The sequence below is a fragment of the Bactrocera oleae genome, chromosome 2 (assembly GCF_042242935.1).
Source record: "Bactrocera oleae isolate idBacOlea1 chromosome 2, idBacOlea1, whole genome shotgun sequence".
Lineage (NCBI taxonomy): Eukaryota > Metazoa > Arthropoda > Insecta > Diptera > Tephritidae > Bactrocera > Bactrocera oleae.
In genome coordinates this window covers 79,320,290-79,344,084 of record NC_091536.1, presented here as the reverse complement: position 1 = coordinate 79,344,084, position 23,795 = coordinate 79,320,290, and the positions used below count along the sequence as shown (strand labels likewise).

At 37.0% G+C, this 23,795-nt stretch overlaps 1 protein-coding gene across 1 annotated transcript in view; it reads left to right on the top strand.

Annotated features, from left to right (window-relative positions):
- Ser (protein serrate) overlaps positions 1 to 23,795 on the top strand; it is an 80,147-nt gene that overhangs the window by 9,675 nt on the left and 46,677 nt on the right. Inside the window, exons 3-4 of the mRNA XM_036369407.2 lie at positions 10,821 to 10,938; positions 11,079 to 11,260. Coding sequence (XP_036225300.2) covers positions 10,821 to 10,938; positions 11,079 to 11,260 — 300 coding nt within the window. The remainder of the gene's footprint in view (positions 1 to 10,820; positions 10,939 to 11,078; positions 11,261 to 23,795) is intronic.

Sequence of the window (23,795 nt, the reverse complement as noted above, 5' to 3'; positions counted from 1 at the left end):
TTGGACCATTTAAAAAAAATTTGATATTCAAAGAAAGTTATAAATATTAATTGTGTAAAGTTAAGTTTAAGAGAGAGAGAGAATCTTTATGTGTATACTCTGTTTCGTCACCTTAAAAGATTACTAAGATATATGGAGGTATAAAAGTGGTTACTGAAGAACTACGGTTAACTTTTTCCAACAAAGTACAGAAACAGTAGAGAATGCAAAAAAGTTTGTGAGGGGATCTTCCAATTTATAGTTGCCACCAAATTTTAATTATAAAAAATATGTAGCAACAGTTTTAAGAGAGCTTTCAAAAAATATTATGCAAATCTTTAAATTCGACATACATATTCTGGAATAGCGTTGCCACATAAAAGAAATAATACAAATTATAATATTACAAAAAACTTTCGGTAGTATACGAAAAGATTAAATGTTGACATATTTTCGCGTAGAGTTGCCGCCTATTCGGAGATAATATTCGTTCTAGTTGGAAATAGTTGTAAGACAAAAACTTGCAAATTAGGACACAAAAAACCCAATATACCTATGAATACATATTTCCTTTTCCTCTCTATAAACTCACCAGCAGGTCAGTAACTGCGAGATTTGCATCGCCGATTATTCTGTTTGTTGTTTTACTTGACTCCATTCTTTATTTTGATCGTTGTTCAATTTATTTTGGTTTCGCCGATCTTGTTGCTGTTGATCTTAACGCGCAATCTTCTGACTTTTGATGGGAAATTATCAAAACTGCCGACTGATTGGCCCAAACAAACCGAACGTGGGCTACAGTGTCGTTAAAAGGAACAACACGCAGTTAAAACAAAACATAAAACCGAAAAAAAACAAACATAAAATCAGACCGAAAAATGTAAAAAAGGAGGCGATGGAGAAACAAAACAGGCCGCCGTTGGAGCCTCGATAGCCATTGGACCGTAATATTTGGTTAAAATGTTATATAAAAAACTCGCGAGCACACAAAGTGCTGAAAAGGGCTGGAGGGTACAACACATTGTACCTATACACACATATATGTATGTAATAAATAGCCTTGTGGAATATGCTGTACTCGCTGCCGCACTCACTTTTGCTTGCGCTTCTCGGCAATACAACAGCCAGCCACCTCCATCACCATCCGCCAGCGCCTCCGCCGCCGTCAATTATCTCGGTTTAATTAAACGGAATCTCATAATAAATTATCTTCATTAGTCGAAAATCCTAACTACTAAAGAATTCTTTTTCGTCTGTAGCGTTCGTTCGCATTTTCTTGCGTCCGTTTCGGCTCTGCTCGCTCTTTGCAGCTCTTCGAGCGTTGACTGCATTGGTATGTTGCATGTTCCTGTTCATTGGTTTTGTTTGTGTTTTTGTTATGCTTGAAAATATTTGGTGTTTATTTGTGGATTTCTTTTGGCTTAAGCTTTTACCAGCTGCCTGACTGATCGTCATTGAGAAAATAAATAAAAAATTCTTGCAAAACTTTGACTTTGCATTGTGAACGTTGGTTCGGAGATCTACTTTTGATTTTATCAATTGAGAGTATAGTGAAGCGACAATTGTCGCTAATCTGTGTCAAATGTCAAGGTTTTTTGGTGAGTTGTTTATACATTTTTTTTTTAATTGGAATGTCTGAGATCTACTAGGAAACATTGAATTTTCAAGTTGGAATTCAAAACAAACCCAAATGAGAGACTAATCACAGAAAGGAAGTTTTTGTGGAGTTTACAGACTGAGGAGTTTTCATGGATTTGCCACGCTTTATTTTGAATATGATTTTGAATTATTCCGAATACTGCTGGCTTGTTCGGGAGAACCGAGTGGTGGGTTTAAAGACATCTGTTTTGACCATAGATCAAGTTTTCGTTATAGTTTAGTGCTGATCCACTAAAGAAAATTTAAAAAATGCTTTGAAGCCCTCTCTGTGCAACTAAAATGCTTACCATTTGGCAATATCTTTCCCATTTTCCTATTCTATTATCTACAACGATGTAAAAAGTGTCATTAACAGGGTGTTTGTTGATTTTGTGGTCCCCAGCGACACATACCAGAGTTGAACGCCAAAATGCATTAGACGCAGTCATGTCAGAGGTGTCATTGATAAACGCAGAAGGGACCTGTAACTGCCAATAGGCCAGAAAACACGCCACCACTAAGCATTTACAGCGAACTCGACTTGCCGGCATTAACAAGACATTGGCACTCATCCGCAGACACACACAAACACCTGCCTGTGTAATATCCAGTATTTTCGGCTACTCAATGTGGTGGCTGCCAAGGCACGCGGCATACGCGGCTTGCGATGCGCTTCGATTTGAAAATATTGCAAGGAGAGTTTGCGGCAAGCGACTATCGCTTGGCGGCTAATAACTCATCCGTTTACCAAGAAGCCGGCGACGGCGGCGACGAGTGCTATGACTGCTGACTGACTGAGGTACATGACATTCATTAATAAAATTCAACACGAGCTCAACTCTTTCGCGGCTTCGAAGCACGATTTAGCTTTGAATGTGAACGCCGCATTGATAGTCGCACTCAGCAATTGAGGGAAGCGGCGTGGCACACATGTTGCAGCAACAACTTGGAGCACGAACGGGATAGTGGCGTCGGTGTCGGCGGTATTGTCGCATTTCTGGCGGTAATGATGTGGTGCTGCCAGGCAAGGATGACTGAAATGAATCGACTGCGTTGCCGCATTTAATGAATAATCGAAGGAAAGTGCCGGTGCGCCAGTACTGCAACAGATGTCCACAGTTGAAGATGAGTCGCAAAAAAGGCGATATCGACGAGTATAAGATGTGCCAACAGCAACTGTGTATTTGTTGGGAGGTGAAATAGGCAGTCTTGTAGCAATGTGCTGAACTTTGTGGAGCATTGGCCGGCACTACTCGTGCGCATAATGTTATGCCGGCGAACCGGTTCCGTGCGCAGCAACACCACATTCACCAATCAAGATGCCAACGTGTGGCGTCGCAGCCAACGCAGCCGTGTTGCGTTACACATTGCACATTGTAAGTTGCAAGTTGCCGTCGCAAATCGCAGCAAACGATCGATCGATCGATCGTACGAAGCAAATTGAACGTTCAACTATGCACGTATGCACAGGTAAATAATGGAAAGAGCCGAAGAAAAAAGAGACAAGAACAGCCGTCTTAATGATTACAAAAAGTCCACAGCGCTGCTAGCAAATGACTCGATAAAAACAACTCATGCACAGTGATCGAAAGTGTACCAAATGTGACATGCAATTTAGAATTAATGTGCTTTAAAATAATTACCGGTGTGCAGCGCGTTGCAAATACACTGATACTCTGATTTCATTGTTCAATTCTTTTTGCTTATATCACTAACGGTTAATTATACCCTGAACAGGGTATAATAATTTTGCCATGAAGTTTGTAGCACCAAGAAAGAAATGTCGGAGACCCTATAAAATATATACAAAAATGATCAGCATGATCAGCTGAGTTGATTTGGCCATGTCCGTCTGTCTGTGCGTCCGTCTGTATATATGCAAACTAGTCCCTCAGTTTTTAAGCTATCGATCTGAAATTTTGCACGGGTCCTTTTCTCAAATGCTTGTATAGAAATCTCTTTCATTTGACGCGGTATCTTCACGAAATTAGGCATGGATTATTTTTTAAGGCAATAATGCAATCTTCGAAGTAATTGTACAGATCGGATGACTATAGCATATAGCTGCCATATTAACTGAACGATCGTAGTAAAATGTTTGCAAGGAAAACTGTTTTATCTGCCGAGGTATCTTCACGAAAATAGGGATGAGTTATTGCTTAAGGTAAGAATGTATTCTAAGCAGAAATTGTTCAGATCAGATCACTATTCATATAGCTGCCATACAAATTGAACGCTCGGAATTAAAATCTGGTAAGAAGCCTTTGTATTTGTGAAGGATAATACCCTTAATCGGCGCAACCGAAGTTAACGTTTTTTCTTGTTTTTATATTAAAATATTAGATGGTAATATAATAGACACTTAAAGTGTTTGATATGAATATGATTCTAAACTTGGGTTGCCAGAGAAATTTCCTCTTTTTAAACCTATCGGTGCGAGGAGATAAAGTGTTATATGGTAAAATTTTACTAAATCGATTTCAATAGCGAAAAATGCGATGATCAATGATCAATTTTTTAATGATGACATGAAATAATTAATGTTTTGAGATTTGGTTAGAGTAGAGTAAAACACAACCCAAACTGCTCGGCAAAGCATTATAGATATCTGCAACTGCAAACAATATCTATTCCATCACTCATTTTAGGAAGTATTTTAGTAAAAATTGCGACTTCTTGCTCTTCAGAGGGTTCTTCAATTCCAAAAGAATTATGGAGCTTTTATGCATCATTTGTGGACCCACTGTGGCACGACATAATCCACATTCGCAAAGCTTGCACAAATTAATACAGAATTACATACAAACATGTGTATTTAAGCGCGCAAGTTTGTACGGGTCTGTTTTCATATTCATACGCATGCCTTCAAACGCACATATCAACATAAAAACTCTGTGTATATGTACATATGTACGCGCTCCTGCGTGTTTGTTCGTTAATGTCGAAGTCGCCGATTGATGATCGTTAATGCTATCAATCGTTTTATGCTCGTGCATGGAGTCAAACACACACATATACATACATACAAATGTTTGTGAGAATATATTTGTGAGTGGAGGTCCCATTTCGCCGAGCGTGCTGCAGAAGAAAAAGAAGAAGGTCGATGGTGGAGGCAAAAAGCCATTGAACGCATTGCGGTGCCCGCCGATCGCACAGGTGGGAATCTGGGAATATTTTCTGTTGAAAACCAATAGCAACAACAGCAGCAACACAACAAAAACACAAAAAGCGAGATGTGCAAAGAACAACAATAACAATGAAAATGTGCTGCCACAAGTTACGTGCGTTGTGAACACCTGAGCGCGGCCTCCAACAACAGTTGCAATGAAAACAAACAACAACAAATGTAAAAGCAGCTTCCGTAGCTGGAAAAACTGTAGAATCATTGCATTCAAGTAAGAAGTTACAAGAAAAAAGCAGAGACGAGGCATATAAAAACGGCCGACTTAGTACGCTTCACTGGAATAACAACAACAATACCAATAGAGTTCGCTCCAGTTCGAACTGAATCGAGCGCATCAGCACAGAAATCATATGAATAAAAGATAGGTAGCTACGCAGCCGAAGGCGAAGTTGCGAAGATGCGCAGATTGAAGCGGAAATGAGGAGCGTAACTGGTGTAAGGCGCATCTTGACCGAAAAGGCCGCAAACGTGCCCGCGAAGTACAAAATCACGGCTAAGTCAAAATGGTAGATAAAAAAGCGGACAGACAAGTGAAGCGATAAACGGCCGTTGATTGCATAGTCGATACTCGTTCATATGCCACGGTAGATGGCGGCTACTAACAACAACAATCACACGACCGCCACAAAAACTCCATGCGCTACGTGAATCAGGTTGGCCGAGATGAGTTGTGATGTGCTGCGTTCGGAATGACGTTGCATATAGCCTGTAGCAGCGAACGTTCGTCTGCGATCATAAGCAGATCCCTAAAGCCCCGCAACTGAGGATACATTTAATTCTTGCGTTGCGCGTTGCTTGTTGCGTGTGGTTGTTGTTTTTGCTGACATGCACTTGTTGCGCGATCACGCCGCCATTTGAATGTTGATGGGCTGTGTGTGTTGTTGTTGAAAAAGTTGCCAGCCTGTGGCAATTGCTGTTGGTTGTTGGCGGTTGACTGCTGGCAGTTGGTGACGCTTGTCGGCCGGCGACATGTAAATGCGCACTCAATTGCCAACAATCGCAGGTAGAGCTCAACGTAGGAGTGATCGAGCGAACAAGTGATCAGACGATCGGTTGATCAGTTGATCTGCTGATTGGTCGGTCAGTCGGTTGGTCAGTTGCGGCAGTGTCAGGCGTTGTCAAAGCCATTTTAATGCTTCAACTGATATACTGACTGATACGGATGATGATGAGGCTGGCGAAAATGCGGCGGCTATTTCGTGTGTCAACTTTGAGGTTTGCGTTCACGTAAATTGGAATTTTCAGTGGCCATTGTGGGTTGTGTGTCTTGCGAAAATTGCTCAAAACCAGAACTGACAGCACAAAGTGGCAATCAACGTTTGCCGTGGACAAGTATGTAAATGATATTTCTTTGCTTTTTGCTTTTGTTTTTGTTGTTGTTTATCTGTCAATGTTAATTCCTGGTTGCTGGGAATTTTCGCCATTTCCACGTGCATTGCAACAGGAATGTCAACAGGCATAGGAATGCTCTTTGGCGTACTTTGCATACGCGGTTTTTGACTATTTCATTGCTTGATGGATTTGGGGCAATTCGGGTCCCGTTGTAGCGGTAACAATTACCGTTGTCGCATGTGATTATTGGTTGTGTAAATGCTGGCAATCTAAATTAGCCTTCGTCACATTAATTTTTGCTATAACGGTAAAATTGCAGATTATACATAAAATTAGACAGATTTTTTGGGAGAGCATTTTTAAGAATTAAACATTGGTAATCCTTCTTAAAACATCTTTTTTTAAGGCCGTATTTTAATTTTTTTGTAACATAATTAAAATAAGCAAAAAATAACTGCTAATTTGCTCTGCCATCTAAAAGGTTTAGATACCGCTAGTAGCTGTAAGTAGAAAGTTGCAATTTATGTCAAACATTACTATTAAATACTAAAATTTTGAGGTTAAGTATACGTTAACTTACGATCTTCTGGTTTTCTTTAGATATTTTCAACATAACCTCCAATCAGCCGTCACAAAGTTATTAACTCACCCCAAACGAGTAGATTCCCAACAAACAAAAATTGCTGTATTAGTTATTTCACGTACGCATCTTGACAGTTATATTTAGCATAATCACAAAATTTATATTGCATTAGTCATGCTCGCCTCTTTGCCCAAAGGAATACCGACATTACACGCATCACTCATTACCGGTGTTTATTGATTGCAAATTGTGCGGTGTACAAACTTTACAACGTATAAATTAACTGCCAGGAATATGCAGTGCACGTGCATGTGCAGACGCAAATGAAGGCGCTTCCTACTCGCCTCGAGTTTGTCGGTCCTCACTGCCATTCATATTTTCCGAGAAATAACGTCGCATTGCCTCATTAAACTACGATTATTACTATATAAAAAATCCGCTTTATAAGCTAATTTTCGAATTGATGGCCAATAAACATTTCAGCAAGCGCTCACCGTTGGTCAATTAAATGTGTCATTCGCGGCTGTAGCGCTCGTCCAAGCACGACTTACAGGCGCGTAACGACAACAGGCGAAATCAGCGCTCCTCGCACGCACGCACGCACACACGCATACGGCTGGTTGGTGCAAACCTTGGGATTGCAGTAGAATTACGCACCGTTTAAATTAAGTGAGATATGCGCGCACAAACGGCAGAAACTTGCAACTGCAACCGCAATACTAGCACTCCAGCGCTGAGCGCCAATGAGTCGGTAGTCGTTGCCGCTTGTACCGAGTTGTTCGTATTACCATTTACATTTCAATTGCCAAACTAATATCTGCCATGCAACATGTTATTGCTGTTGTTGCTGCTGCCGCTCAGCCGCCAGCTACTAAATTGCACATTTTATATTTTATATTAAAGGTGGCAATTGTTCGGCTGGCGGGTAGGCGCAGTGCGCGCACTGGAAGCTCGAAGATATTAGATGTGGCGTGTGAAAGATATAATCGTCGTCTTCAATTGCAGGAGTCATGGTAATGTATGCGGAGTGCTTTCGGCACATATGGGGAATTGTGCAGCAAATCAGTTGTGGTGCTTAAGACCACGTTGTTTGTGGTTGTTCTTGCTGCCGGTGTTGCCAACCAATGCCATTTGTAATTGTGGCGAACTCATGTGGCGTCTGCGTTGCGTTGGCGCTTGTGTATGTATGTGTGCGTATGTCTGTTGGTATTTGTATTTAAAGTGTAATGCCTCTAATGGTTACATGTTGCTAATCCCACTAGACTGGAATGTGCTTACTTCTACAATTTATCTTAACTACTCAAAGTGGAAATGTGCAATTAATTGTAATTGTAAATATTTCATAAATGGGCATAAGTGCATTTAAGCTTTTGGTTGGGAAATTTAAATATTTTTTCTTTTATTAAGTGATTAAGTGAGTACATTTTTTTAGTAAGAATTTAACTGGAAATAAATAACTTTCTTGTTGATTGTCTTCTCTTCAGAGCTGTATTTAAGTAATTAAATAAAACAAGACTAATATATTTCCCATAACGGGCAATTTATAGTCTGTGGCAGAACATTTGGTATTTTTTTTGAGAGTGTTTAAGTCATAAGAGTATATTTTTTGACTCGATTTGAGTTGAATAGTTTAACTTCAAATAAAATAGCATAAAAAATTGCTATTGCCTTCATTGAAAAAGTTGCTCTAATACAAATTTGATACAATCTCGCCTGGAAGTTATGTTTAATCTACTGAATCTTTAATCTTCCTCAGCTCGAGGTGACTAAAATACAACGCACCTTCTGAAATTGTATATAAAAAAAGTATATTCCTAAGTCCAAAAGTATAATAAGTGGACGAGGCTACTACTAGATATATTTAAAAGCAGTTTACTGGCTCAGTGGATTAAGTTAAGTGCCAAGTACCCTGATAGGAATATTACAAACTGAGTCGATTAAGCCATAGCTGTCTATCTGTCAGTAAATCGCGAACTGGTTCCTCATTTTTTAAGATATTCATCTGCAGACGCTTTTTCCTCTCCAAGAAGCTGTTGAAACCTCCAACATAAGACCTCCATATAACCGTCATACTAATTAATCGATCAAAATGGGGTCCTTGTATGGACATTTTTTTAAATATATTTTAGATATCTTCTCGAAAATTTACTTTTTTATTTAAATAGCCTACTAATTTTCTCCGAAAGAAAGCTTGCGGATGGAGATTAAAGCTATAAATGTTTTCTATAAATAGCGAAATATTTTCCATTAGCTGCAAACTGTTGACCGATTATACTTTTAGATTTAGTTATACATATAATTGTTATAAGAAATGCACCTGTGAAGGGTTTTGTAAAGCAATAACGTTGTAATCTTCTACACTCGAGCTTATTTGATATTGAAATCTAAAAGTCAGCTTACTTCTTACTGCTTATCTGGCATCTCCTGCTTTCCGCTTCCAAGCCAGTCGCAAAGCTCGTTAGTAAAAATCCGCATAGTACTCGTATTTACGCAGCAAAGGTGTGCGGCGCGGCGTCTAAGTGAGCGCACGAAATGACATGAGATGCAAAACAAATTTGATTACCTTATCTGCAGGAGCTCATTTCATTTGATTTGCCTTTGTTGTGTGAGTACTTGTTGAATAAGTGTAATCTGCTTACTTCAAATTGGGTAGCAACTGCATTTCGGCGTTGCATGCCACAAATCCATGCTGTAGTCACGTACTTGCACCTCAAATAATTTTTCTTATTTAAATGTGTTTTATATGCTTTCATTCTGGATGCTGTGCGCCTGACTGCCGCTGTAATGAGTTATAAGTTGTTTGAGCTGCTGGATACCTTGTTTAATTAAATCGTATTTTTTGTACCAACGAATTTTTCTCATAGAAATAAAAATCAAACAAAATATGCTGATTGCTATTTTTGTTGTTGTGCATAATGCTATTTAGAGGCTGATTGTTACACAGAGGTAACGCAGTTCGCTGTGAAATATGCAACAAATATGGGTGTGCTTGTTGTTGCGTTTCTCATGCGGCTGCCAGCGAAAACAATCAAATTAGTTTGGATCAACGCGATATTCGTGCGTTTTTGCATATATACTACACTATAGGAAACCCGCTTTGTTACACTTTCAAATTCCGCCTTTGGTGGAGTCATAAATACATTGTAATAAAATTTGCCTTTTTCATAATTAAAGTAAGTTTTTTTTTTTAATAAACATTTGCCTAAATATTTCAATAGCGCCACGCCGTCCATTCTCAGCGCTTCACTTTACGCTCAGCGTTCACCGCATTTGATGGCCACTCTAAAGGCGCATTGGAGGTCGCCAGTGGACCAGACTGTAGCGAATGCCATTTTCCACACATCTTACCGTTTCGTCTCCTTCGTTTTTCCATACGCTTTTGTTATTGTTTTTGTTTTAATTAAATCGCCGCATGTTGCTTATTGTTGCCGCTGCTTTATCTAATATTGTCTAATATATCAAGATTCGTTTTATGTGAGCTTTTCTACATTTGTTTTTATATACACTTTCTTGTTGTTGTGATTTTGCCTCGATTCCCATGTAAATACTCAATTTGTTAGCGCTTTTATGGCTTAATTAGTATAACGATAGTCGATAAATTATGTATTTGGGAATATTTTCGGGCAATTGTTGGTATTGTATCAACTTATACTACTCTTAAACAAGAAAAAACGTTAACTTCGGTTGCGCCGAAGCTATAGTACCCTTCACAAATACAAAGGTTCCTTACAAGAACTTGATTCCGATTGTTCAGTTTGTATGGCAGATATATGCTATAGTGGTCCGAAATTTCAGATCGATAGCTTCGTATATGTACAGACAGCTCATCATGCTGATCATATATAATATGTATGTATATATTTTATAGCGTCTCCAACGTTTCCTTCTGGGTGTTACAAACTTTGTGGCAAACTTATTATACTCTGTTCAGGGTAATTATTTTCAGATAATAATACGAGTACTTGGTCAAATGTACACCAGAACCAACTTCAATTTCGTAGACTCGATTGTGTTGGAAAATTATATAGTTATATTCTTTTATTATTTAAAATATTAGTAATTTCATATTTTCAACAATTTCACCTATTTTTTCTCTCATTACAGATATCAGCTGCTGGTAACTTTGAATTAGAAATACTAGAAATTTCAAATACAAATAGCCACCTACTGACGGGCTATTGCTGTGGTGTTCCTCTAGAGATAAGAAGTACAAAAACGACGGGTAAGTGCATTCGCCCTTTACACTTTATAACCTTACTTCTTATTTTATATTATAATCTCATATATTATTTACTGCATATGACAGTTTCATTTGCAAATTAGCTCGTTTCAATTTCATTGAGTTCTATTTGGGTCTTTTAGGTTGTCCGCCATGTTCCACTGCTTTCCGCCTGTGCCTCAAGGAGTACCAGAGTTCTCCGCCCAGCATAACGACGGGCTGCTCGTTCGGCAATAAAACGACAGGCATTTTGGGCGGCTCTAGCTTCGTTCTGAGTGAGCCGGGTATGAGTGCGATTGTGCTGCCATTCACGTTTCGTTGGACGGTGAGTAAAGCGCTTCAATTATGTTAACATGTATGTAGGTAGAATGAGTGATAAAATTATATTGGCTTGCTTGTTTTATAGTATTAAATTCCGAAGGTCATTGTTATGCTGTGTTTTTAGACAGTTCATTTAATGGTCTGTTATTGTGATAATATTTTATTTTTGTACTGGTTGCAAATTTTGTTTTTTGTTTTTTCTTTACTTTACTTTTTTTCCTTTGGCACACTCCAAATCTCAAGGCGGTTTATTTATAATGTTTGCGCGTTTTCTGATAAGAAATGAAAAAATTATATAACCAAAAATTTCATTCTTTATGAACTAATGCCTGAAACTATTGCGATAAAAACATTCATATGTATTACCTATGTAGGTATATAGGTGGTTGACAAACGATAATATATGTATAGCTATCTCGAGACTTGAGTGTTGAACCGTGCAAACAACCAGCACTTATCTAATAGTCAGGCACGCGGCGATTAATTAGAAGGTGGTAGTAGTATCTGATGTGGTGTCCACGCACTCTTTTTTAGATAACTTTGCAGTTGTTTTCTCATGTAAATTCCTAGCTAACACTAAGTTTACACTCGAAGTCTGTTGTACGAGTCGGATAATTTTCAATACTCCCTTTCATATCATATTCACAAAATCTTGTACGCTTCATGTACGCGCGTTGCACGAAAACTTGTTTCATTATTTATTTTTTATCCATATGCACCCTTTTTGTAAGTATTTCTATTATATTATGCGAAATTTCGAACATATTTGCATTTTACAGACAAAAAAAAAAATTAAATTTCCGAATATTTAGTAAATATTCATTTAAAGCAGAGCGCCATTGCAAGCCTGCAATGAAATTCAAAATGAAAAGGAATGTCGAGTTCCACTACACTAGTGACTCGGTTCTTTCGACTTTCCTCGTCGTCCCCTCCCGTATAAAAACTCAGTTTGGGCGACAAAACTTTTCGAGTGTGAACTCAGTTTTAGTGTGCAAGGTCAAACAAAGCGGTCATAGGAAATTTTTAGTAGACTTGGAGTTTTTTACAGCGAACAACTAACTTAAATTTACAACCCCGTCAATCATTGCATACTTGTAGAAATATTGAAAAAAAAATTATACACAAACTTAAAAGTTCGCAGAAATTTACAGCACAACGAGCAATTTAATTGCCTGTCTGTCACTTTTATTTCTATTTTCGTTTCATTTAAGTAGTTAGTTGCTTTAAAGGCTTGTCCAACGGATTCAGCTGATTAACTATGTTCGAAAAAAGTGAATTAAATTTGAATTGCAAAATACTTTCATAATTTTTGCAATTGTGTATATAAAGAAGTTTTGTTTAAGAAAAAAATATTTTTAATTATTGTATATATAGTTTATTTAACTCAAAAGATACTTTACTTTATCTTGAAATTACACAACTGACTACATATTGTGGACATAAAGAAGTTACAAAAAAGTTTAATTATATTTACTTTTTTTTAACTCGGAAGAAATACTTTACTTCACTTTAAAATTAGTAGGGAACTCTTTCATATTTCAAAAACATTACCAGGAAATTTGTAAACAAACTGTAATGTACCACTTTTACGCATCACCGTTTAATTTCTAATGCTTCGAACAATATAATGAAAATTCAAATCAAAACTATGTAACAGTTAACTGCAAACAATGATCTCCAGCCATACACCAACAAAAATACACATTCATGGCGATATGAATTCTTACAGTTCTGCATACCACACCGCGATTTCCACTTTTGTTGTAAGAAATCCCAAAAAAAAAAGTAACGAGCATAAAAAACGTTGACTCATCAGTTAGTAATTTGAATGGAATAAGCTGTGCTGCTTCGCTTCGGCAGCAAGAGAAAAGGCAACCAAATCAAATTAAAACGGATTAATTCGCCCATATTGTGCGTTCAACAATGTTGGTCCAACAAACGAGGCCCCAAAAACAACTATGAGCTATGAATAGCAGCAAGGTATTCGGTTTGAGCAACGACAGAGCAACATCATCGCCGCGTCTTAAAAAGCAATTAAAATTACTAGTTTTTGCTGAGCTCCCAAAAAAGTTCAGTTCTTCTTGCTCCTTTCGCGTGTTAGATACATATTTTCTGCGTTTTAAACGCACATCATTCATTTCCCAGTCCACGCACACACACACGCATACGCAGGCTGTGGCATTTCTTAAGCATATTTCAAATTTTTTATTACTAACAGGCGTTGAAAATTATTATATACTTTATGAGCACTCTGACTGCTGCTACACAAGTATGTATGTACGTATGTATATGTGTATGTGTCGGTGGGAGCGTCGTGTAAAAACGTGCCCCGCGGACATGGTGTATACATACAGATCAGTATGCAAATATGGTAAAGCCGATTTGTGGAGTGCCACAGCTATATTTACATACACATATGATCATCTACCCTACAAGAACAGTGACAGTCATCTGACTGGTCATATGACAAACACAGCTGAAAAAATTTTGTCAGCGCGCAGAGCAAAGTTTCTATAATTTTCTTAAGAGCCTTGTGCAAAAACTGATGTAAACAAACGCATGTGTGTGAGCTTGCATCTGTCTTTAACACATGGGTATTCGGAATAGATTCACTGTATATCTATACTGCTCACTCTCATGTCTTTTTCTGAGTCATTGCTGACCATAAATTCATCATAGCTGAAAATTGTCAGTGATGACTAAAACGCTACCATAGCTGCAATTTGTCAGTTATGACTGTAAATCTAACACAAGTGCAAAATTCTTTGGCGCAGTAGATAATATAATTTTTATTTCTTTAATATATTTTAAACTTTTAATCAAAATTATTTATAATAATATATATAAATATAAGAAGGATTACGACAAAAAATATAACTAAATAATAAAATATGAAGAGAAATTTACACTTGATGCCATCTCCCCTCTCAATAGCTCTGCGTACCACTTTCCTCAATCAGTGGATATTTCTGAATTTAAAAATGCAAATAGAAATTAACTAAATATATAGTTTTATTTGAAATTTATTTAACTCACGCATGTATGTATAGCATATTTGAAAACTCCTCTCTATAATAAAAATGTATATTTTTTACAACAAACCCAAAAGAAGCGTGCCTGAAGATGCCTCTGTTTAACAATAGCAGTGACGGTCAGTTGACAAGTAAACTGTCCGTCAGTACTGACATAATAAATGTGAGTGTATTGATGAACCCATCAACAGTTTCTTGTAGGGTACTTAAATAGTAGCGATTTATAATGTGGATAACATATCTCCAAACAATAAACCCAAACTAATTTGTATGTGAAAAAGTAGCAAAACTGCCAAATCTAGTTTTTGCTATTATTACTTAATAATAAGAAACAAGAAAATACATGATTGACCTTTTTATATTCCTTTAAATATACTTAGTAGCTTAAATCTGTATATTATATGATGAGGGTACATATATATAACGTGATGTACAAATAAATCCAACATCTACCTTCCGAAATCACTGAACAGTGTGTTATGAAATTTTTTAGACGGCTTTATTAAAATCCTGCGAGTGTTCCAGTGAGGCTTAACATGATTTATGAGCACATTTTTTTATAGCAGTGAATAGAATATTTGCATATTCCGCTTCCGAGTTTCAACGCCAAAAAAAAATTTATATTTAATGAAGCTAGTCTAAAATTAAAAAAAAACAAGAAAAATGTTAATTTCACACCGACGCTGTAATGCCCTTCACAGGTGCATTTCTTATAATAATTATAAGGTATAGTTAATCGAAAAACGTAACCGGGCAAGGGTAAACGTTTGCTAGTTCTTTCTTGCCACGTTGCTTTGCATAAATAACACTTAAGTGGAATAAAGCTTACTTAATAAGAGATCTTTTGTAAAGCTCTTTATCTTGATTTTAATTGACCAATATCAGCTATATGCTCTAGTGATTCAATCAATTTCTTCGAATAATTTCTTTAAATATCGTGAAGATAATTTGTCAAATAAAAAATTTCTCCTCAGAAGAACTTGATTTTATTCGATTCACTTGTATAGCTCCTATATCCTATAGCGGTTCGATACAGGCGTTTCGAATAAATGAGGACCGATCGATGTCTCAAAAGCTGAGTCACTAGTTTTTTCTATTAAAGTCAGCTCGTTAGGCTGATCAGCCATATCAAACTCACTTAAAATATATGTGTTATGTTTCTCTGAGCCGCTTTGCTGTGCTATGAGATCGAAACAAATATGGACGAATTGAAAAATGTTTACAAGGCGGTAAAAATATTTTCTATTGAGAAACACCAACAACTTAAAACTATTTTTGAGCAATAAAAACACCTATTACAGAGCATAAATTTGCTCAATTGATTTGATTAAAGCCCCAACTCAATTCTTGCAACGATTTATTTTTATTCCAAATATTTCTATAAGCTCACATACTTGAAAGGCTTGCAGTTATGAGTAATCTTTTCAACTACAAGTCATTTAGACAACCCTCTCTTTTGTTTACAAATCACCTTTAATGCTCTAAAATAAATTAATTTTGCTTGCCTCAAACTAAACGCTTGTAAGCGCAACCGATTTGCAAACGTTTAGCACCGAGCTATCGCTAGGACCCGGACTTAAACGCCACTCAACAGCGCTCATCTCTGCTGCGGCCCAGCTGTGACGGCGGTCAGCGCTAAGAAAATGTATTAATTATGTATTTAAATGTCGGCTGGCAGATCCAAGACAAATCCGCGGCATTAATATTCCATGTCAGATTAAGTGGACATGCTATGAGAAGACTTCATACGCGTCTGCGCCACAAGCAAGACTGCAGAGCATCCAAAGACTATACACATACATGCACATGCAAATGTGTGCGTACGAAATTGACGTTTATGATGGTCTATATTCTTTTATTTAAAGTTTTTTTTTTGTTGTGTTTGGGTTGCTTGGAGCGCTTTATTATGCCTGCATGCTACCTTTAAATGATTTATAAGTATTTCACATGTTTAAGCTGCCAGCGTCGAGCATTTTTATTTCATTACATACAATTTTTTGTTGTTGTTTGTGTGCTTTTTGGCATTTTGTATAATCTTTTACGCCACTTTAATTTGCAATTTTTCGCTTGCTCATTACTCAAATTATACACCAAAAAACAGCAGGAAAACAACAACAACAAAATGAGGGGGGGAAATGTGCGGCATGTAAGCGCGTACAAGCACATTCTTGTTCAAACTCTTTTTAAGTATGCATGTGTGTTGTTGTTGTAGTGTTGTAGGCTAGCTTGTATCCATCAATTTTCAGTTGATGTTTGGTGCTTGGTGCTGTCCAACGCAGCTTCGTTGGTGTTTTCTGACGTTCGCTTGGCGCGCACTTTTTGCCAACATACACTAGCTTACTTTTAACGTTTTTTGTTGTTGTTGCTATTTTTTTATTTGTGAAATTATGGCTTTGGCCGGTTTAACAGTTGACCCTCTTTTGTAATTATTGTTACTGTTTTTCTACTTCTTTTACCATTCGGTGTTTTTATTTCTGCTCGTGTGTTTTGTATCGCTTTTTGCACTGTTATTTAGAACACTTTGCTGTTTTTATAACTTCATCGGCGACTGAACACTGACCCAGGTCCAGCGTCCATTGGTCATGAGGCTATTTGCTTCAAACACCCGTACGAGTACACACACACACACACAAGTGACACCAGTTATTTTGTGTGTGCTGTGCGCATTTTTACCGTGCTTCTAATTACAATTGTTGTAGATTTGTGCACACTTTTTTGTCAATACTCTGTTTATTTGTTGTTGTTGCCAGGCCATATTTTAGTTGCTTCATAACTTTTGCGGTCTTTATGAGCCAGCGCTACTGTTTGTTTCTCCAAGTCGCATATTTATGACTTGGCATTTTCCACATTTCGTGGCTTACCTCAGTTGCTCGGTGTTTTTATTTGCTTAGGCAACAACAACAACAATAATTCAAACTCAAAATGTGACTTACTGGAGCAAATAACTTGCATAAATAACACCCTGTTTGTTTATCGTGTATATGTGTGTGTATTGCTATTAAAGTTGGAGTATATAAATCTATTTTTTTATATACAAAATTTTCCACAGAATAAATTTTCTATAGAAACCCACTTGCTGTATTTTCTAAGAGATTTAGTTTTATTTGATCTGCGCACCGCTTGAAAGCCAACGAATGGTGTGTCTAAATATAAATTAGATAAGTGAATAAATTGCGCAATTAAGCGGCGAAATCTGTTCAAATACTTCGCGTTGCACATTTGTCGCCAACGTGGCTTATGTTGCATGTGGTAGCACTTGTTAGTGGACCATTATTCATGCCACACCAGCAACCGCAATTTCTGGTCGAACATTACCAACTACAACAGCTATGGTTACAGCTGGTTGCAAGCAATAAAAAAATATAATTTTATATAGAAATATTTTTTTATACTTGGAGGTATTAAAAATAAAAAAAAAAATATTAAATATAAAACAAGAAGAAAAGACCCTAATTCGGCTGCACCGAAACTAGCATACCCTTCACAGGTGCATTTTTTATAGCGTAAATGAGTATAAAAAAATCTTTATCTTGATTTTGATCGGTAAGTTTATATAGCAGCTATAAGCTATAGCGACATGTAAAAAACTGAGGGAATAGTTCGCATATACACAGACAGACAGACAGACGAACAAGGCTAAATCGACTTAGCTCATCACGCTGATCAATTATAAAAATACTTTGTAGAGTCTCCGACGTTTCCTGGGTATTACAAAATTGGTGGCAACCTTAATATTTCCCGTTTAGGGTATAAAAACTGAAAATTCTGTAAATAGCTTAGCAATTGAAAGTATTCTATTATTAAGGAGTTATTTCTCAAAAAGACATAAAATAAGGAACAAAAGTGGGTAACTTTGAATAGATAAAAAATATTTGAAAATATTCTAGAAAAATTTTCAATGATAATTTGTATAAATTTAACAATAAAATAAATAACCTAAAATCCAATATTAAATAATTTATATTACGAATAAATTCGATTGGAGAATATCTTCAATAGTCTTTTATTTTCTGAAATTTTATAAAATACATTATAGACTAACTCAAAGGATTTGCAACAACTTGAGAGAAATAAGACAAGCAAAGAAGGTAACTCATTTGTCGCCTGGCTTGCTAAATTCCAACTGAAAAAGGTTATCTAAAAGAAACTCCATCTATCAAATACCTACAAACAAATATGAATAATACAAAATTCTGCTTTTTTGATAATTGAGAAATATTTGTTACACTGTAGGCTGATATATGTATATGTACATACATATATCTTCGAATTTGGTTAGAATATCGTGACCTTAGTATAGACTCCGCTAAATAACTATATGATGCGAAACTTTTATTATCTGCTTTCGAAATTCGTTACTCCTCCTCCCCACCTCCCTGTTAATGCTCTACCGATTCAAATGTAAGCTTATTTCTGTTGCATCCTGTACTTGATATAATATAAGCAAAAATGAGCCGCTAGGCCGATTTTATATTCTATAAGCACCAAGAATTAGCTCAACTCCCATTGGACCAATGGACTATCTTCTTTAAAAATATATATAATTTCTAATCCTTCCCTATCCATAACATAACATAGTGTGTACTTATGTTTCTAGGTATTAACCACATGACTCTTGGCATCTTTATAATATAGTATAATGAGCTTATCACGAATATTAGTATTTAGAGGGAATATAAATGAATATAAAAGGGAGACAACAAACATTGAAATGACCATGAAGTTCTTAATAAAGTAACAATCTAGAACATAGATTTGCTGTGGCGTGTCATCATGTAAATAAATCTCTTTGTGTGTGTAAGACAAAAATAGAGACCTAAACAGCTGAATTAACCTGCAAATAAACTAGGAAGTTTTACTAGGATAGATTTGGTCACGTCAGGGTTTCAAACCAAAATAGGCCACACTAGGCATTAAATTGCCGATAATTTTTTAGAACTCGGCGATCCGCTCTAATAATATGCGATTACTAATAATTTTTGTAAATATATGTATTTTTACTCTCAATTGATTTTTGTGGTACAAAAACAAATTAAAATGATTCCATAATAAAAAACAATAACGTCTACACCGAACACACCTACTTAGTTAATAAAACAGGGTTAGTACTCATATTTTATAGCGACTAAACTACGAATACACTAGCGGCAACAATACAGAATATGTAGCAACTAATAAGAAGACATTGGCAAGAGTATGTTCGTACACGTATGTAAGCTGCGCTTTTCAAAATAGGTGTTGGTGGCGGCTTTGGAGCGTCTGTGGCCCATAGCTTTTGGCTATCGCGCACAACCAGTCGTCAACGCATTTCGACTGCCGTTCGACAGCAATGCAATTGTGGCAGTTGTTGGACCCATGCGCCTTCGTAGCTGCCCGACTGGCAGTACAAATGCCCAAAACCGTGCTAACTGCAAAAATGTATATTTTTTGTGTGTTTGCTTGTGTGTGCCAGCAGTTGCGCATGCGCATGCGTTGTCTTTTATAGTCGCACAACGAGTTTCCACTTGAGTTGGAGGCACAAAATCGCAAGTTGCAAGTGCCGATACAAAACTGCATGCCTGACTCGTTGTCCACCTGGGCGCCCGACGGCGTGGACAGACGGCGCACTGAGAACGCATCGAGAACAACAGCACACAGTGACTGACTGTTGATAGCTACTGCGCTGTTGTGGCTGCGAAGAGGGCGGTCGGTTGCCGGACGAGGCTGAGTGACTATGAAATGTTCAGGCAATTCGAATACGAGAATGGACTGGCAACGAGAACTGAAATGTGGAATAAAAGAAAGAGGCAAACATTTTGCTGTTGCACGGCGCAGTTCGGAGAACACAACGTGGCGGGAGGGCCACCGTTCGGGCGGTAGTGCACATATAAGCGACAGACAGACAACCTGTTTCGTGGGAATATTGCCTTGTCGGGGCTGAATAGGAGCTTAACTTCTTGGCTTCTTGGTTTTACGCGTGTTACTTTGGGCATTCGCTGCTTCGGTCGCGCGGCCAGTTTTCGCTTCGAATGTCAGCGCGTCAGCTCGTCAGTTCGTCAATTCGTTAGCTGTTTGGCTGGCTAGCGGCGCTGCCAACGAGGTGTGTTGCGGCGTGGTCGACGGTGTTATAGTGTTGGCTGCCTATTCAGCTGCCGACTGCGCCACCTCTTTGCTCGGCGCGCATGCGCACACTCACTAACACTTGCGTATGCATATGCATACTTGTGGGCTTTATGGCGTTGCGGTTCGCGGTTGAGCGCATAAGTAAATAGTACCTGTTAAATGAATGAAATAAAATGTTGTTATTTGCTTCACTTATTCTAAAGTTGATATTTTCATTTTTTATCTGTCGTGTTTTTTTGTTTCTGTTTCTGTTTATTTGCTTCGTTTATTGTTTTTAGGTTAGCGCTATTGTTCTGAGCGACGTACACTTGTTTGCTTTTGTTTTTGCAGTGTACATTTTTTATTTGGTTTTGTTGTTGTAGCATCGACGCCGAGCTTTCAGTTTGAAGGTCTCTCTTTTCAGCTTTTCCACACGTCATAACTACATTTCAGTTTATGTTTCGGCGTGCTTAAATAGTGTGTTCATGTGTATGTGTGTGTGTATGTGAATGTTTGTAATAAAGTCATAAATGTTTTATTTGCGGCTTTGGCAATGTTTTTGCCATTTTATTTGACATCGTTCTTTTTTCTTTTATATTTGTTGTAAACACACTTTGTACCGCTGCTTGGGTTGGTTAATGGTTTAATGCTCCCTTAAATGTTGTGTTTTGTGATTTAGTCCGTTCCATTTTAATACCTTTTTTAGGTGACTTCGCGTAATTTCGCAACGTTTCAACCGAAATTTGTGCCACCTTTCTTTAATGCTCGCAAAGAAGTCAATGGAAATTCACTGCGTTTGAAATGGTGATCTTTACTGTTGTTCTTAGTGATGACCCGGCGATTTTTATTGTATTATTTCTCCTACTACTTGGCTAATTTCACAATTTCAAGTTTACTGCGAATTTGCATTTAGTCCCTTGTAGTTTTCGTTACTCATATATTTTTTTTATTTTATCACAAAACATTATATGTGTAACAGTACTACCAGTGTTGCAACGATGGCTGTAGTGTAAATCGAGAAGAAGCATTCTGTTCATACCAGCTGCATTTCATTGCTTTTGCTTTAGTAACTGCTTTGCTATGTCGGAAAGAAAATTATAATTTGAACCTATGAGCCATCGAATAACCAGAGCTCCAAGAAATATGAAAATCTCATGATTGATAAATTTATGAACCCAATTTTAAATGACGTATCCAAAAAAAAAGCTTCTTTTAATTTACATTTTGTTGGAAGTTTAATTTGCTACTGTTAAATCAAATTTTGACGACGTGGGTGATTATTTCTGACCCTACCATTATAAATAGTTTTTATATTATGAAAAATAAAAAATAAATAGTTGACTTTTGGAGGTTCCCGCTGGCCGTATCGCCGCTGATATCGGAATTGGCGTACACGATTCTGTACGCTATTTTTATCTGAAATCATCATACTTAATATTATTGCACTCGAGAAAGATTATTTTCCTAAAAAAATTACAATCTTCAGTAAATTCAAACATTATTCATGAAAAAGATGCATAAAAAAGATTTTGAGTTATTTTTGCAAAATGTTTGAATAATTTTGCGTTAAAAGTTGTCTAGCTATAATTTTTTCTTTATGTCCATAGTCTATTTAGAGTTCCTTGTGAAAATTTTAAACAGATAATTTCGAGGAAAGGCCGTTTGAAGTTTAGCGCTAACCACTTTCAAACGGCATATCTTCCATAATTTTCAAGATCGGCTATTGAAATTTTTAAATAATTTTCTTAGAGCTTATACTTTTCGAAAAAAACGATACGATACGACCTCCGGATGTGGCCCATTGACTTCGTTGCACTTAGTCGAATATAAATAACGAACTGCATGGCAAGATGCATCGTCTAGATAAAATAAAAAATCTTCGAACTCGTATTTTCCATTTTCGGTCACAAATATCGTTAATTATGCCCCAGAAAAGCTCATATTTCTTGCCACTCTCAAAGAATATATTGGCAACTCATCACATTTTACTGAATCCTGAGTATAGCTTGTTAGAATCTCATTTCTATGTCAGCATCGTCTATAATATTCCTCACTAATTTAGTCTTACACCACCCACAACTTAATGAATGCATTTCGAATCTCAAAAAAATAGTTGAAAAGCGCAAAAACCCTTAACGCTAAACAAGCAAAAAGCGTAACTACCAGCCAGTGAAGCAGCGAAGCAATCGAGATTTAAGAGCTGGAAACTGAAGTGTCATCGTGTAGTCAGTCAATGAGTCCGTCATTTAGCCAGCTACGCAAAAGCAAGAAGAAATCAAAAAGCAAATGGTAGAAAGAAAAAATGTCCAGCAAGCAATGCAACTGTTGCTGGTGGCTTCACTGCCAACATACAACACTGCCAACACTACAACAAAAAAACAACAAAAGCAAGTGGTATGGAAACCCATTTCTCAAGCAGCCACTTCACCGGGAGTAACTACAGTATAACAACAAGTATGCGGTGGGTATGTGCCAGTGTGCGTAAAGTTGTTATTTTTGCTGCAGCAGTTGCTGTCAATATTGCTGCTGGAGCCGCGAGGATGATGTGAAGTGTCGCTGTTGCTTGCCTGCCACTGGCACTTGGCCCCAATATGCCGTTGTTAGCGGTGAATGTTGTTACACTTTTTATTGTTTTTATTATTGTTGCTGCTGCTGCATCTCCTCGTCTTTGGTCTTGCTGGCTGGGCTCTTAAGGAAATCACCAGCATCATCATCAACATCATCAGCATAAAGCCACTCGAGACTTATGTTCATACAAATATTGCCAGCGGCATGCGTACGCATGAACATCGATGTTTGGCATAAATAAAAACAACAATAAGGAGCAATTACAAAGGAACTACATGTGTACGAGTGTGTTGGTACATTCATATTTGTCAAGTGATATTTTTGACTATGATTTCGAGTTTAGTTGAAGAAACACCGTTAGAATGATTTGTGAGTGGAGATGTTTCACATAACGTTGTTGTTGTATTATATATGATAGCAACGATTTGGTAATTTAAATGGTTCGCCAGTGAGATTGTAGTGAAAGTCGCCAATCAAATTACGGTATATCAAGCAGTAATTATAATACATCCGGTTGGCTTAATTGATTTACCGTTAAATTTATATTTTTTAAAGAGCAAAATGGGTACACAAATTTTAAAGTTATTTCATTAAAGAAAAAGTAATTAATTTCATCACTAAGCAAGCAAAAAATCGCATTTTCGGCACTAACTAAAATTATAATACTATATACAATTTATATATGTAAGTATGTATGTAGTAACTAAATTTTTCTTACCCGACACTACTTTACAAAAACTGACCTTGCCTTGTAGTCTTACGCATCTTTGTTTATAATATTTCAATTACTTCCAGCTACTACTACTACTACGTATGCGCAGCCACATTCTTTAACTTTAATTGATAATTACATTTTTT